Consider the following 17,465-nt stretch of genomic DNA (forward strand, 5'->3'; position numbering starts at 1 on the left):
TCCATCCTCTCCCCTCCCTTCTGGTACAAAATCTATATGTTAATATTAAGCTCACATTTTGGTCTTGCTATGCAAGTTGTCCTCAGTTTCATATACACACACACACACACACACACACACACACACACACACACACACACATACATATATGTATATATATATTTGTAACACCATACTGATGAAAAAGCAAATATAAGGAATGATATTTTTTTTAAAGTTACAATTTCAATGTAATTATTGAGATTTTTTTAATGCTCATTGTGACTTTTTACAGATTGTAACCCAAATAAGTTAAAGAAGTAAAGTAAACCATACACTAAAAGCAACTTCCCCTTCCTATAACACTAGGAAAGTCAAAACTATTAACTTATTCCAAGACTACTAACTCACTTCTTTAAATACATGTGTATTATCTACATAACTCGAGACATCACCTACCTTCTGGTGCATATGAATTCAGGTTAATGTTGCTACTAAACTCTTTAAGTACTACTTGAAATACTGAAAGAGCATTGGAAAATTTTTGCAAATTTAAACATAAAGAAGCCTTGGAATGATGCCAAATGCTAATTACATTTTAGGGGCTTAGTTGAGCCAGCTGTAATCGGCAACTACAGTATTTCTTTTTAACTCATTGACGATGAATTACATTTCAAATTCATCATCTTGTTTATTTCTGCTAAAATTTCAGAAATGAAATAATATGTTGAACATCTCTGCCCTTCTGGGTTCTCTTTCTTTAAAGCAGGAACAAAACCAAAATGAATTGTTTAACAATTTTCTACCATGAAATCTGCTAACAGGGGAAAGCCACTAGAATATCTTGTCAATGAAATCAAATATATAGCATAGGAAGCCAGGAATTCAGCTTAAATGATTTAGTCATGTATTTTCATCGATAAGCCAGGAAACACAAAAAAGGGAAAAGGAAGAAGAGGCTGTGGGGGGAATTATGCATCATATGGCACCTAATGAAACTGGGTGGCTCTTTAAATCTAAATCTTCATTTTTATAAAAAAAAAATAGAGTGTTTTAAGTGCAAAAATATACATAGATTTTGTCCTTTGCCTTTGAGAAACACTTTTTTGGTGAAGAAATAAGGTAAGACCAACACATTTCTTTGTTCTAGAAAGATGCCTAAGATAGGTACATATGAAAATGTCACTACTACAAGCAGAAATATACAGCACTTGCTTTTTTTATATAAAATTGTTACTGCTCAAAGGTTCCTTCACCAAAAAAAAATTCTTCACTTTTTCATAAAAACAGGATATTGAGTTGACTGTGTTTACATTGTCTCCTCTTGGAAAAGGCATTGGCTAAACTGTCAGTGTACCAGCCTCAGTGTAAACTCCTTTTACCAGCCTCAGCAGAGCGACCCACCCGATTCTGCCTTTACCCACTAGTTTTGGTGACCTGTCCTGCCCCTCCTTAGGCTATCCTCTATTTTTGACTCCTGAATTACCACTGATGCTTTGAAATGGTCTCCATAGTCTCTCTGTGCCCCAGCAATAATGAAAGGTCTTTTCCAGGCATAACCTGCTTATATCATCACTAGCACCTTCTCTTCTTGCCTATCACCTTCCCCAGGACTAGCCAAAGAAAGCTACTTCCTATACCACCCTTCTCCTAAAGCAAGAAATCCTTGCTAGAATTCAATAATGGTACTGTGTACTTTTCTAGGTACTGAAGCGTAATAAGATCTAGTCTCCTACCCACTAGAAGGGCATTTTCACAGTAATGGTAGTGAGAACACATACACACATTATACAGTTGGATGAAAGTAAAATATAAACATCAAATTTCAATGAAGTTCTAAGAAATAATAGATTGATGAAGATGGAGGATTAAGGGATGACACCCTAGAATCTATGCAGAATTTCAACAGGTGGAAATATGAGAGAGAGAGTCCAAGCTGGGCCCCCAAATAAAAACGGCTTCAAATTATAAATGAACATGACCCTTTCTGAGAACAGTGAAGAATATGTATGGGTCATATTAGAGTACAGGATTTAAAATGTGTAATATAAAAAAATTTTAAATGACTCTTGCTAAAATGTCTAAAATGAAAAATACCATGTCAAATGTTGATGAGGATGTGGAGAAACTGGAACTGCGAAACACTACCATAAATTGATTAAAACACTTTGGAGATCTGCGAGCAGTTTCATGAAAGCATAATAAATGCATACTTCATGACCTAGCAATTCTACTTCGAAGTTTATACTCAATAGCATTGCATACCTATGTTCACCATTTACAGCATTGTTCATAGCAGCACTATTCTTAACAGTTCAAAACTGAGACAACCCAGATGTGCATCTACAATAAAATGAATACATACATTGTAGTATATCCATTCAGTAGAAGTCTATTCAGTAACAAGAATGAATGCAACATGGATAAATGACACAATGTGGAACAAAAACAGAAGACATAAGAGAAAAGAAAATCAAAGAAAACCATCTAAAAACAAGGACGGGGTGACTGGAAGCAGGACCTGACCACCAGGACACAGAGAGGGAGCTGAAAGCCACGAAGCAATCTCAATTGACTGGCTGGTGTAGAAAATGGTCTACTGTCCTCATCCTTTTGCACCTTCAAAGCAACAGAGTAGAAGGTGCCAGACAGGTGCTGTGGCCCTCCCAGGGGCATTCCAGGGCCATGGCCTTTCAGTGCCAATGAACACTTGCTACTTTGGCACCTGGGGGTAGAGATGGCAAGATCACTTCCAAACACTTAGGAAAAGAAATCCAAATGACTCTTTAGCCAGCTTCTCATTTGCATTTTGTTTTTGAAGTTCTTCTGGACGATAAAAACCGTTGGTCTAAGCAAACCATCTCAAGTAAAGCCAGGGTTATTTATAAAATTTCTGTAAGAATCTGAAGTCATGAAAGCAAGAGTAAAACCAGGCTTCTTAGTAAAACCAAGCAGCTACAGAAAAGAAGGCAGCACCCGCTCTTTGGGCCTAAGGCCTTCTTCACAGCTGTCCCGCTTCTCTTAGAAGTGGCTCCATTCTCCTCTCTGCTCTGGGGCTTCTCTTCAGGATTTGCATAACTGAGGCTGGACCATGGCCATCAGGGCTGCCCCAGCTTCTCCCTTTCCCTTGTCTTCACACACCTGTCACTCTAGTCTTCACTGCCAATTTGCTCACTCACAAGTTTCAAGTTCCTGACAGCAGCACCTTATTGGCTCACCTCATCTTCTGGAATCAATGAACTCCAACTCCTGATCCTTCAGCTCCCAATGTAGATGTCTTTTCTTCTGACAACTTCCCTGTTGCAGCCTTCCCACTAGACCAGGCTGGTGTCCCTCCTATGAACTCCCACAGCCCCGAGGCTTTCACACTGCCCTCTAACTGCTTGTTACTGTGCCTGTCTCCCCACCAAAACACAAGCTCTTGGGGGACAGGGCTGTGTCTTGTGTATAATTACTTCCTCAGCACCTAGCTCTTTAAATGGATGGATTTTATGGATTTTAAGAGATTAATCTCATATTAAAATAATGCCTAAAAATCCAGAAATATTTGAATTTTGAATTTTATACTTTTATTTTGGTTTGAAGCAACTATATATTTTTCTGCAGTTCAATGAAAGAGAACTGCTAGGTTCTCAGTTGTCCAGGCATGGAGCTGAAGGGCACAGACTGAAGATTTCACTTTTGTGTAGCTTCTCTCAGCACCTAGTACCATGCCAGCTTGTGGCACACCATCAGATAGTGAAGAATGTCTGAGTAGAGGTGCTCCCCCTCACGTGTCACAGAAGCACCATTATAAAGCTATGCCAGGCTTATTTTTTCTTATTTTGCATTAAACTCCAATGAATATAGTTTAAATGAGAACTCTTGTTACCATGGATAAACTATAAAAAGAATCTGAAATGTCATTAAGTCTCCCTGCCCTTTTTAATGCACCATTAATACTGTTATCTTTTTAACAGAGATAGTGTCGTCCAAGTAGAAGAAATAAATTTCAACATATAAGACTGTCAGTAACAACTTCTTACCCATATAGCTTTTAAAAAGCAAATAACACCTTCTGCTAAGCAAATATTTGATTCATTTCTTATCTAAGGTCTGTTTCTCTCTATAAAGCATTTCACATCTTCATTTCAAAGCAACATGCTTTCCCTCATGGAGCTTTAGCTTCCACTAGGCAAACACGCACTGACTGCTTACTATGCATCAGGCATAGGTTTCCACATTTCCACACAAGAATCCTGTTGCTATACTAATGAACTACATCCAAGGACACTAAAAACTCTTAAAACATGTCCAGTATTTTCTAGCTCACAAAGTATTTGCATATAAGGATTATCTGATCTCAAAGCAATCTCTATGAAGTAGGTATTACTCTCATTTTCGCAGTAAGGGAAATAGCCTTAAGGAGGCTATGACTTGTTCAGTGTTCCACCACAAGCCCGCAGCAGAGCTTGCACACAGGACAGGGTTTTCTGGCTCCACACACAATTCTCCACTGCATAACACAGTCTTCTACTGGCACTTATTAACGTAGAAAACTGAAAGGAAATATAATGGATCAAATACTGATATTTCATGCAGAAGTACCGGCCTGAGACCCCAACTTATTCTTTGAACAGTGCAATTCTGATGTACTTGAGAATTTACATTAAAAAAAAAAAAAAAAAAAAAACTTCAGTTTTTAATTAAAGCAGGACTGACAGAAACTTAACACCAGTGTGTAATCTTCTGTACAGCACAATAAACAGATGATTGCACTGATTAAAATGTATGTTAGAGCACCACACAGCAAGAAATAGAATCCTTAAATAAAAGGCTTGGGCTTGGCATTTTATTCATTATGAAAAGCAATTTTTGCCTTTCTGTTTCAATGTTGGCAAAAAATTTAAGACTTGCTTTTCATTTTTATCAGCTTCTCAGGGATTTAAGGTTATAATAGAAACACAGAATGTAGAGTTAAAGAATTATAGTTTTCTTTGAGAAGTAAATTATCAATAATTGATTCAGACCAACATTTTCCAACAACTGATCCCAAGTCTAGAGACAGAATTTGCTCCCTCCACAAACTCTCTCTTCTAACTCCCTCCACTTTCCCTCATTCCCAGAGTCCAAGACAAATTAGACAAATTACTATTACACAGTGTCACTTCAGTTGGGAAAACTATACTCATGGACCTTGATAATCTCTTTCATTCTTTCTTACTATTCAATAAACATAATACAAAATCCATAATGGGGACAACAGCCCCCTTGTAGAGAGCTCTTCAGCCACAGAGGACACAGTTTTAACCTGAAGATTTCAAAAAAGGTGACACATACTGCCCTCCAAATATACTTAGGTTGCTGGTCAAATAAAGATTTTCTCACTCATCTTTGTGATCTTTTCAATCAGAATTTCTGAGACATGAAAAAGGAAATCTTTATTTTTAACATTCTTTCCTAGGTGACTCTGATATTCACTCTAGTTTGGTAACCACTGCTGTAAAAATCAGAATAACTTCAGTTTCATTTCAAAGAAACACACATATGGAAGACCTAACACAAGGCTCTGCTAGTTGCTAAAGCAAGACCAGAACAGTTCATTTTGCACGAATCTCTTTAAACACACCACACATTTTTTTAAAAGAATGATTTAAATTTTAAGCCTATTAGTTGAGAGTTTATTATGAGATAGCCCCCATATTAGGAGCTTTAAGAACTGTGAATATTAGAAACACAAAGTACCCTAAGGTTTTTTGCTCATTTAAAACTATCAACTGAAAATGGAAAGACAAAAAAAGAAGCTTCTTTAGAAGGAAGATGTTGAGTTCCATCTTAATATTGTTTCACATCATAGATGTTTTCCTACAAAGTAATACAAGCCTTTGTCTGTATTTCGAACATCAGAACAGATCGACCCACTTCAGCAAATACATGCTACCTGCTTATCCAAGACCACATCTCATGAAAAAAACATGATGCTGATAGGAGGACTCTATATTCTTTCACTGTAAATCCTATTTTATCTATTTCCTAGATTTGAAAAAATAACCATTTTTAATATTATAAAAGCAATACCTCTTCCATCAAGTATATACTGCTTTACATTCTGTCCCCTTCAAATCTTGTAAGACGGAAAACCAATTACTAGGCAGCAGAGAGGGGCTTTAACAGTGAAAACATCATGTTATCTCTTCTGCAGGCTCCAGCCCTATGTAGAAGCCATACTTAAGTTGGGCTTTTGTTTTTATTTTTAATTCAATATTTGCAAGATTGAATGTCAAAGTATTACATTTCTAAAAAGACATATAAACAGATGAGTAAATCCTATGCTAAATGACAATTCTCTGACAGGACAAGTTGCACATAAATCTATTCCATAACTTCTCAAATGCAAGTCCACTGAAACCACAGAAGCAGAATCTTTGGGCATTGGAATCCAGAATTCTGTTTGGCTTAGACAGTTGGGCCCGGGGGAACTTGCTTGTCAAGGAAACTTGTGCAATTAAAATTCATCTCTCTAAATTCTAATTACACTTTTCTTCTCAAGGCAAACATAGAAACATTGACAATTCAATGTCATGTCATTCAATTGATCCACACAATCTTAATAACAGGTTGGAAAGTTATTGAGCAGTCATATAGAATTACTGACAGATAATACAACCTAAATGTTTGAATTAAAATAAAAAGGTAAAAGATTAAAGGCCTGTTACCAGTGTATCCTGAATAATGCTCACCCCGCAAAATTTGTATCGATCTACTTTTGTGATTTGACATATCCAATGGTCAAGAATAAGAAGTCAAATTCTAAATGGGCTTCTAAACTGCTGTTAAGAAAAACTGTATCAAAACACAATTTAAAAATATTAAAAGCATAATCTTCATACAAATACACAGTGAAAACTAAAGGTTTATATAACTTATTAATAAGAGAACCAGAAACTTGACAAAGCCAGTGAAACTGTGAGAGAATTTGAATGAAGCGAAGCTTTCTTAGATATAACAACAAAAGCGCAAGCAACAATAAAAAAATTAATTGGACTTTACTAAAACTAAAAACTTCTGTGCTTTAAAGGACACCATCAAAAAAAAAAAAAAAGAAACAACACACAGAAAGGTAGAAAATGTTTACAAATCATATATTTAATAAGGGACGTATCTAGAACATATAAAGAACTGTTACAATGCAATAATAAAATGACAAATAATCCAATTAAAAACTGGACAAAGAATCTGAATAGACATATCTCCAAAGAAGATACAGAAATGGCCAATATGCACATGAAAAGATATTCAACATCATTAGCCATCAGGTAAATGTAAATCAAAACCACAATGAGACACCATTTCACACATACTCATATGGCTATAATTAAAACAAATAAACAAACAAGATTGTCAGAAAGACAAGTGTTGGTGAGGATGTAGAGAAAATGGAACCATCATACACTGCTGGTAGAAATGTAAAATGGTGCAGCTACTTTGGTAAACAGTCTGGCAGTTAGTTCCTCAAAAAAGTCAAATATAGAGTTAACATATATGACCTGGCAGTTTTAGTCCTAGGTACATATACAAGAGAAATGAAAACACACATTCAGACAAAAACTTGTCCATAAATGTTCATAGCAGCATTATTGATGATAGCCAAAAAGTGGAAACAACCCAAATGTCCATCAACAGATGAATGGAAGAACAAAAGTGGTATAACCACACAAAGGCATACTACCGGGGAATAAAAAAGAGCAAGTATTGACATATGCTACGACATGAATGAATTTTGAACACATTATGCTAAGTAAAAGAAGGCAGTCAACAAAAGACCACATATTATATGATTCCACTTATACGACATGCTCAGAATAGGTAACGTTATAGTGACAAAGAGAGGATCAATAATTGCTTAGGGCTCAGGGACTGGGGTGAAATGGGGAGTGACTGATAATGCATGTAAGGTTTCTTTTTCGGGTGATGAAAATGTTCTAGAATTGATTGTGGTAATGGTTGCACAACTCTGTGAGTATACTAAAAACCACTGAATTGTACACTTTAATAAGTGAACTATATGGCATGCAAATTATACCTCAACGAATATGTTATTTTTTATATATATGTACAGAGAATATACATAAAAAATAAATTAATATATACGTATATAAATATATAAATTTAATTTGAAAAAACTGGGGTTTTCATAGTTATTAAAAAGAGAATGAGATTGGCAAATTAGATATAAATTTGTTCTATGACCTGCAAGGCAAAGAAGCTGTAACATTTGAAGTTTTATTTTCTACTAGAGAAAAAAGAAATAATCACACTTACCTTAAATCTATGTTAAATTCTAAGTTGACAGACTTGTAAAGTATAGTAAATGTAAATTACAAGTCAACCAAAGTTACATTCTGCTAGGTTTGTTAGAAAGCGCCCTACATTACAGTGAACGTCATATAATCAACTATCTTTTGTCTTAGTCCCACATCTTAGATAATTTTTCTTAACAAAAGTTTCTCATGAGCATAACATAATGATTTTGTACCTCAGTTTTGTTAAACAGAAAATGACTGGGTATTTCATCCTAGCTAAACACATGGAAATACATAATGTAAAAGAGAAGAAATTTCAGAACTAAAGTCACAAGAAATCATATGAAACAAAGAGATACTTGGCCAAGCTATGCTTAAAAGCTATTAGGATTTTTTAAACTACATGTATTTAATAACTACAGCAATTATTAAAGGGAGAGAAAGCTAATCTGAAAACTCTCACTGATAAAGAATAATTTATTATACATACTTTAAAAGAAGATATGGTACTTGCAAGACAGAAGCAAAGATGCTATAAAAACTGTCTGAAGTTTGTAAATCCAGTAAAAGAGATAAAACATTAATGAGACAGAGTGACATAGCTGAATGATAAACCTATGATTAATAAAGACAGACTCAAAGAAGCAACCAAATCATAGATAAATTGCACAGCTGATGAGAAAGAAAGAAAAAAAACAACAGAACTAGGAAAGAAACCAAGGAAATCGAATTTAAGAATCACCAGTGTACTAGAGGTCAAATAATTATGCAAAGAGAGTAGAAACCTTACTCAGGAAAGGAATTAAAGACAATTTTTTGGATGCTCAAAAGAGTCTATTATAATGCAGCTACTTTAGAGGAATGCGAAAAACCATTTATAACTACTGTCACTGAAATGTCCCTGGGTATCTATGTACTTTAAATATGAAATACGGGAATAAAAATATTTTTTAAATAAAAGATAGGAAGAATATAAAGGTGTAATGGGATATTCTATTCTATCATTTTATATTGATGGAATTGCCTGAGAATAGTCACTTAGATTGGCTTATAGCAGAAAATCCTGGCTTTAACGTGTACCACTCCTCTGAAAAAGTACACATATGCCCTGGAATTGAAAGGAAGAACCCAGCAAATGACTGGTCCAAAGTCCTAATTTTGCTGGAGGTTCCCTCAAAGAATTTTCTGCAGCCACCAGCAGGGATAACAACGCAACCTAACTCACCCGGCAGCTAAGAAGCTACAGAGAAGAGAGCAAGGAGTCAGAGACCAAAGGCCCTTGTCCTCACACTAAGGGCTTTGAGGCAGGCACTTGTTTACAGATGACAAATGTGAATGAAATAATTGGTTAGGGAGTTGAGAGTAGTCTGTTCTTCTCACCCATCTGTCTCTTTTGACTTTGCATCTTGGCAGCCCAGGGAACAGGCTGCATCTAACTATAAAGATTAAGAACGAATGCTCACATTCAGGAGACAAGAAAGCCTGGAGGGGAACCAATCCAAAGCTAAAGGAAGTGGAGCCATTAAGCAAGAGCAGGATCTGGCAAAGCTGGTTTTTCTCTTAAAAGCAGAAAGTAGCTATTTAAGGAGCTACAGAAACCAAAACCGTTTATCAATGAGCTAAAAATGTCCAGAAAAAGGGCCCTGGAGATGTTGAAAGCCAGCAAAAGATACCTATAAAGGACAAGGAGATTGCAGCATTAACAAAAAGCTAAGTTAGAGATGTTGAGCTTAACTAAATGATTAATTAAGCAACTTTTTGAAAAATATAGGCTATAAGCAACAATTTGTAAGGCTCTAGATTGTCTCAAAGGGATAAGCCAACACTAGGGGTTGGATGCCATATGATTTCCGAAGGCATATCAAGATTTTTTTTAATACACATTTTGCTGTAAGTAATGAAAACAATTGTGACATAATACCTATTATAAAAATGAGTTAATCAAATGGGAAGCTATCCTTTTTGAATGGAAAACAGTCTTTAAAGAAAGGAAGAAAAGACTAGGAACAATAAAGAAAAATACACAAGGCAAAAAAAGTAAAAATCTATCAATTAAAACATATAAGGTAAATGAGTGAAATAAAGCAAAGATTACTGCCTGGCATAAAAACAAAATCCAACAATCTATTGTCTCTAAGAGACACAAGTAAACCACAATATAAATGAGCTGTAAATCAAGGTTTAATTAAAGATTTACATGTCTTTGCAAACTCAAAAAAGTGAAGGTTACTATTATGAAAATGATATATGATAAACACATAATAAACTATGAAAATTTAAGTACAGTGCATGTTGATATTTATCCTGAAGAAAACATATTAAAATTGTCAAATGTAATTATATCTGAAAGCCTCAGCAGCACATCACAGCAGACTGAATAGATAAGGAATTAAAAACCTTCTCAATGAACCAGATCCACTGATCAACATCGCTTCATGATCCAATATCTCTAAAACTCTTAAGGACAAATGGTAAGATACAAGTAGCTTTATCTTAGCAAAAATTGTTTTTCATTTCTGTTTGCCACTTTCAACCTCTCCACTGATTTTATTCTTACAAATAGTTATGATGTCCAATCCACCTCATTGTAACTTTCTGCAAATTGTTCTGTAACATTTGCCATGTAGGCCACCGAATAGATATTATTGATGATAAGTGCTCAGTAAAATGCTTATTGAATAAATAAATATATATCAGTATGAGAACAATACCAATAGTACTGACAAAACAGCACCATTAGTCGAAAAGATTTCCAAATGTATGAATAGAAATTTTTTTCTCCCATACCCCAAATAGGACACAATCCCCTTCTTTTTTCTTTTTTTAAATTTTTAAATTTTTTTATGGTGACGTTGGTTAACAAAATCCAATGTTTCAGTTGTACACTTTACTTCCTTTCTTTAAAATACAAAGGAAGCCAATCATTTAAGATTACTTAAAACAATCTAATAAATACCAAATAAAGTTTAAGCAATGTATTTCTACTGACCTTGTAAGAATGTAAGGCGAAAATGAAGCTGGATTATCTTGCTCTGAAAAGAGGGGCATTGATCCTCCCATTATCCACAGACGGAAGTATAAAATGACAATCACCTTCAAGAAAAAGAAGATTTGGTAAGAAAATCATCACTTGTTGGGGATAAGCCCCGTCTTTTCTGGAGGATATTTCCAGATGCTTTACAAATATTTTGTTTTACAAACACTTTCTCTAGTGAGCATTTCTATAAAATTCTAACATTCAAGATGAGTTGGAAAGGTGAAAATAGCTGGGAGAGAGAAGAATAAACAGTGAAGGTGATGAAACAGTGACAAATTCTTAACAACACAGCTGTCATTCACTGTGCTAACAGCTTTCCAGCTCACCTGAGGCCTCACAATCCTAGAGGTAAATGAGAAAGCCCAGGCTTAGAGGTCATTTGCCCAGAATCCTCCCACAGCTAGTAAACAGCAAGATCCAGGAGTTGAACTCATGCCATTCATTGGTCTCTAACACCCAATTTCTTAACTATTCCACTCACAAAGCCCTGTGAAAATTAATTTAAAATATGATAGATAATACTGCTGTGTCTTGAATGAATACATTTGGAAATGCTCCAACCCTTGAATGCTCTAAAGTAGAACACTTATGAAAGATTATTTCAAAAACCCTAGGGAAGGTTTTTTGTGTTATCCAATGAAAGTTTTTCACTAACTGGTGCTATCATGTTGCAAATACACTGGGGAATTTTTTAGAGAAATGTTTTGCCCCTTTTGATGAAATTGTCCAGTCAAGTTACCCTATTCATTCAATTTTTCCATACTCATCTTCTTCCATAAACATGTTTTAGTGTTGAGAAAAAAATCACATTAATTATTAACATTACAATTCAAAGACATTTTTCTAAGTTTCCTATCAAAATGTATTATAAATTTTGACAGGAAATTTAAGAGAAACAACTATAGCATAAGAGACCTGTCTCTTAATCTCCTTGAATAGAACCATCCAACTACATAAAAAGATGATTAACGTGACAGTCACCAAAGATGGCCACCAAGAATTTCTACCCTCTTTGTATGCACATTTTGCTTTTCCTATTAGGAAATTGAGTCAACTGCCTCACCCTTTAAATCTGGGTTGGTCTTGTGACTTGCATCAACCAACAGAATGTGGTAGAAGGTACACTGTGTCTGCTCTAGGCCTAACCCTTCAGAGGCCCTGCAATTTTAGGTTTGTTCTTGTAGAACCCTGCTGCCATGTTATAAAGAAGTTCTGGCTGTCCTGCTAGAGAGGGTGGCCACAGAAAGAGGACCTAGAGGATGAGTTACCAGACAGAGACCACGTAGCCCATCTGATAGTTGCATGACTTTGCTCAAATAACCCCAGCCAAAACTCATAGTGAGCAGAACCATCCAAGTAGATGCCACCCAAACTAAAGCGGTTAGGACAGGTATATGGTGGTGGTTGTTTTAAGGCACTGCACTTTGGGGTAGTTTGTTATGCAGTAATAGATAGCTGAAACAATCAGGTTTGCGATGCTGAGACAACTCAGCATCAGCACTTTGAAAGAAACTCATAAAATACTATAGTTCACACTATCTGTGTCATTGAGTTCAAATATCCCTAGAATGCTTTCACACATACCTTCTATTGCTTTGTAACATTTACGGCATGTTAACACTTTGATCCTAAGATCAAGGTGTAGGAATCTATTGCTGATTCTATTAAATAATCTGGATCATGACTTTGAGCCAAGTTAAAGTGAAACATCCCTTATCAGATATTTCAAAAGCATATATGTACTTACATAACTTATAACCAAGGTGGCCCTTTTGAAGAATGGCCTCATGGTAAGCAGGAAATTTCTATTATTGCTTGCTGTCAGATACCTGAAACAGGAAAGAAAAAATAAAATCTTAAATAAGTGTCAGAGTCTACCACCATTAACTTCTCCTTTCAATGTGCATATGCTGTAGGCTCTGAAAAGGGCTGGAAAAAGACCAAAGCTAGCAGTGTGGCTTCTGGAGACAGACCACCTAGATTTCAGCCTCCCGCCTCTGCTGCTTGCTGTCTGAAAGACTTTGGGCAAGTTTCTTAACATCTTTGCAGAGCTCATTTTCTCACTTATAAAAAAGGAGTAATAATAGTATATACTTCACAGAAAAGTTGTGAGGATTAATGAGATAATATATGGAACAGAACCTAGCACCGTTAGCTATAAATGTTGCTATCCCATCTAATCCCAAATAATCAGGCTTTCTGGTAACTTTATGGTTATACTTGTCATACTCGATGACCTTAAACAAGATAGGAGTTCATTAACCTACTTAATGTGAGAGGTACAAAATATCTCACCAATGTCTTACCCCTAAAAACAAAAGATGCCAAGACTGTGTGCGGTTAAGTAATTTATCCAAGGTAAACCAGTGGTGGGATCAGAACTTACCCATACGCAGTGGATAATTTTCTCACCTGCCTATAGCCTTCAGAACCAAACTAAGTTATAAGAATGTTAACTTCTAGTGGGTCAAAAACTTGTGTGGACCCTGAATCTTCCACAGAGCACTCACTACTACAAAGTGGGAACTCCATATACCCATATATAAAACATGTGATTGGCTGGTTTTAAAAATGACAATGAAAGGGAAGCTAGAAGGGGCTATTATTAAACCCCAAGCAAAACCTTAAATGAGTCATTTTCACCTATCTGCAAATTTCTATATTTTAAAGTACAAAATGAAAGAAAAAAGTCAAATTGAATCATATAATCCAGCAAGCATTTCCTACTCATTTTTATTTCCCCTACCCTGTTGATTTTACTCTTTTAAATCCAATTTCTCCTCAAAGGATTTCTCCCCAGAATCTCTTAAAATTTTCATTTAAATGAAGTCTCCTTACACGACAGTAATTTTCTATAGAACAGAGATCCTTTTGTAAGACCTGAGTGGGTTCGCATCACAAAGAAATGCCGACCTTGACAATTGCTTACAAAATATATGAGGTTCTTCTGTTTTGTTAACAGTTAACATAGCTGACAGTGTCACTCAAAGGCAGGTCCTCTTCCTTCTTGCTTCCCTTTTCCTCTTCCCATTTACAATCAGCTGAAGATCTGACCTTTTAAGTACTTAATGACTGGAGAAAAAGAAGTAAGCCCTCTGCCCTCTCTTTCACCAAAAAAAAAAACAAACAAAAAAAAAAACCCAAACACTACAGAGAGTCAGCCTTTAGCAATTTCTGGACTAGATCCATCTCCAAGCACTACATTTCAATTCTTCCTTCTCCCTTAGCTCTCAAAAGGGAACTTGGCAAGGCGGAAGGACAAGAATACTGTCAACTCTCACAATGCAGGTGCATCACTAATGTTCCAAAATAGGCTTAAGGAAGTCCACCACAAGACTGTACACAAGACTTTGTCTGTTTGCATCTGCGTATTTTTCTGAGGCAAAGTCCTTGGCTTTGATTTTCAGGATTAACGGTATTTGACTCCAAAAAGATTAAAGCACTGCTAAGCATGTTCTTTCAGCTCTGCCTTTACTTTGACTATCATTTTTAGGGTAACTCAACAAAGACCAACCCTGGATATTTCTGCTATTCCTTGATGTAAGAGAAATGGCTGCAAGAAGGGGAATGGCAACGTGGCAAGAAAAAGGTGCTGGAGTGGGCTGGAGTCGTAATACGTCTGAATAAAGCAGTGCTTCTTGAGTTGGTCTGCTTTTGAAAGCTTCATTTCTCAGGTTACCTCTGTTGCTGGTTTATTTTAACACCGTGTAAAAATCAGAAGTGGTTTCCTTTCCATAAAGCAACAAACCACAGTGTTTAGGATTTTTTAATGTTAAGCTTAGGTAAATTCATATTTCGTTTCACTGCAAGCTCACTATGATGGTTATTTCAGCAAGTTATATTTATAAAGTGTCCCTTTGTTTAGAAATTCTTCCTCCATGAGAAATTCCATTTTCTAAGAAGTTAAGATCCTTTAGGTACCAAATAATTTATTCTTAAAATGTATTATACCGAAGCAATGAAAGCCTAGAATGACATGGAGCAGTGGCTGAAAAAAAATGACCTATTTTAAAGACTTCTGTTTTTAAAGACCTTCTATTTTTCTATTGTTCACCAATATTAAATGAGAAAATAAGCCAAAATGATACAGCCTGCTTTTTTGGTAAATACAAGGTCAGCGCTCCCTAAGGGCTAAATTCTCTGTATCCCTTCCTCTTCTCCCACAACAAAATTGGATGATGGAATTTTACCCATTAATCCATGATGTATGTATGCTCTGTGAAGTAGAACCAAATACAACAAACAATAATATTATTAACAATAATATTAAAAATAGAAACAATTAATATGTGCATGATGCAACTCTAAGTGATTATATTGTAGTAATTTATTTACCACTTACAATTCTGTGAGGACATTATAATTTCTTTTTTACAGAGGAGGAAACAAAACACTAAAGCAATAATTTATTATATAAGATTTCCTCAGCTATTCATTTCGATCACAAGCCCAAGTATCTGAAAGTGACTTACAAGGCACTATGCAAATTCCATCGCCAATAATTTTCAGTTTCAGCAAAAGTCTCCATGATTTTTCCTGCTAAGCCAGAGAAAACCCCAACAACAAAACCAAACTTCTGAGTAAACCACTAGGATGGGAATCAAGGGTCCAGTGTTCTATTCTCATTTGTTACATGACTTGGAACAAGTCTACAGGAGATCTGTTTTTCCCCTTATCCATGAGAGCTGGACTAAATAGTTTCATAGTTCCTTTTAGGTCTAAACTATTGGTATCTTTGGATGTTTCACCAAGTGATGACATCATAAATGACAACTGAAAAAATACAGAGAGAAACCTACTAAAATTTTAAAAAGAAATGTCAAGGGAGTAGTTAATCCCCCCCTTGAACAGATCCTTCATAATTTGCAATTGTATATAAAAAATAGATTTAAAAAATTTCTTCTAATTTATTCTTTTGAGGTAACATTGGCTTATAACATTGTATAAGTTTCAGCTGTACAACATTACAAATCAATATCTGTATGTACTACATTATGCTCACCAACAAAAGTCTAGTTTTCTTCTGTCATCATACAATTGAGCTCCTTTACCTGTTTTGCTTTCCCACCACCCTCTTTCCCCTCCACTAACCACCAATCTGATGTCTGCCTCTATAAGTTTGTTTTTGTTCTGTTTGTTTGTTTTATTTTTTTGTTTTTATATTCCACATGAATGAATGAAATCATATATGGTATTTGTCTCTTTCCACCTGCCTTACTTCAATTAGCATAACCTCAAGGTCCTTCCATGTTGTCACAATAAAAAATTTTTTTTTAACATAAGTTTGAGGTGTTAAGAAAAAACAACAGACCCAAATTGGAGTTACTTGTGCAAAGCCCACATCACCAAACCAGGACTTGGTACTACCTAACTTTACGGTTTCCACCTCTCCCAGGAGTAGAATCTTAAATCAATCAATCTGGAATTCTCTGGTCAGCACTAGTGAGGTAATCCACCTGACCGGCTCCTGCTGTCCCCTAAAAGGTGACCTTGCCACAAACAATCCACTCTTTGCTAGTAACTTCCTTGTCCTGCCCCTTTCTGCATATAAAAGTCTTTCATTTTGTACAGGTCCTAGGAGCTCCTTTCTATTTGCTAAATGGGATGCTGCCTGACTTTTATAATTAAATAAAAGCAATAAGATTTTTAAATTTACTGTTGGATTTAAAAAAAAAAAAAAAACAGTGGTATTGGCATTATCAAATTCTGCATTTTTAATAATTTCTGACTTTAGGCAAATAAAAGCAGATCAAGATTATCCAAAGTAAAGTTCCTAATCTGTACTCTCTCAAACCTCAAATTTTCCATTTTTCTGACCCCAAATTTTCTGACTATTAACATCCACCTTCTCAACTGATCATGTTTTTAATATTTAGAGCTAAATGTAACTTCTTCCTGAAGTTCCCCTTCCATAGGTACTCAGGCCCCAAATCCCATTGAGAAGTCTCCCCTGAGACCAGGAGGACCAGCCACACTGAATCACCTACCCATAATCTTGAAGATTAAGTGAATAGTTATCATTTTAAGTCACTGAGCTTTGTTAAAATAAAATTATTGTGTCAATAAATAATTGATTCATATAGTAAGATGATCGATAAATGCTTACAAACCCAAATAGAATTCATAAAATATTTATTTTTCTCCAATCAACCCCTTTTCTTTTTCTG

General features: G+C 35.5%; 1 protein-coding gene across 1 annotated transcript in view; it reads right to left on the reverse strand.

Annotated features, from left to right (window-relative positions):
• The window catches only part of TMTC1 (transmembrane and tetratricopeptide repeat containing 1), a 244,594-nt gene that overhangs the window by 126,362 nt on the left and 100,767 nt on the right, over positions 1-17,465 (reverse strand). The window contains exons 6-7 of the mRNA XM_011363119.2: positions 13,046-13,127; positions 11,251-11,354 (exon numbers count right to left, since the gene is read on the reverse strand). Coding sequence (XP_011361421.2) covers positions 11,251-11,354; positions 13,046-13,127 — 186 coding nt within the window. The remainder of the gene's footprint in view (positions 1-11,250; positions 11,355-13,045; positions 13,128-17,465) is intronic.

Source organism: Pteropus vampyrus, unplaced genomic scaffold (assembly GCF_000151845.1).
Source record: "Pteropus vampyrus isolate Shadow unplaced genomic scaffold, Pvam_2.0 Scaffold82, whole genome shotgun sequence".
Lineage (NCBI taxonomy): Eukaryota > Metazoa > Chordata > Mammalia > Chiroptera > Pteropodidae > Pteropus > Pteropus vampyrus.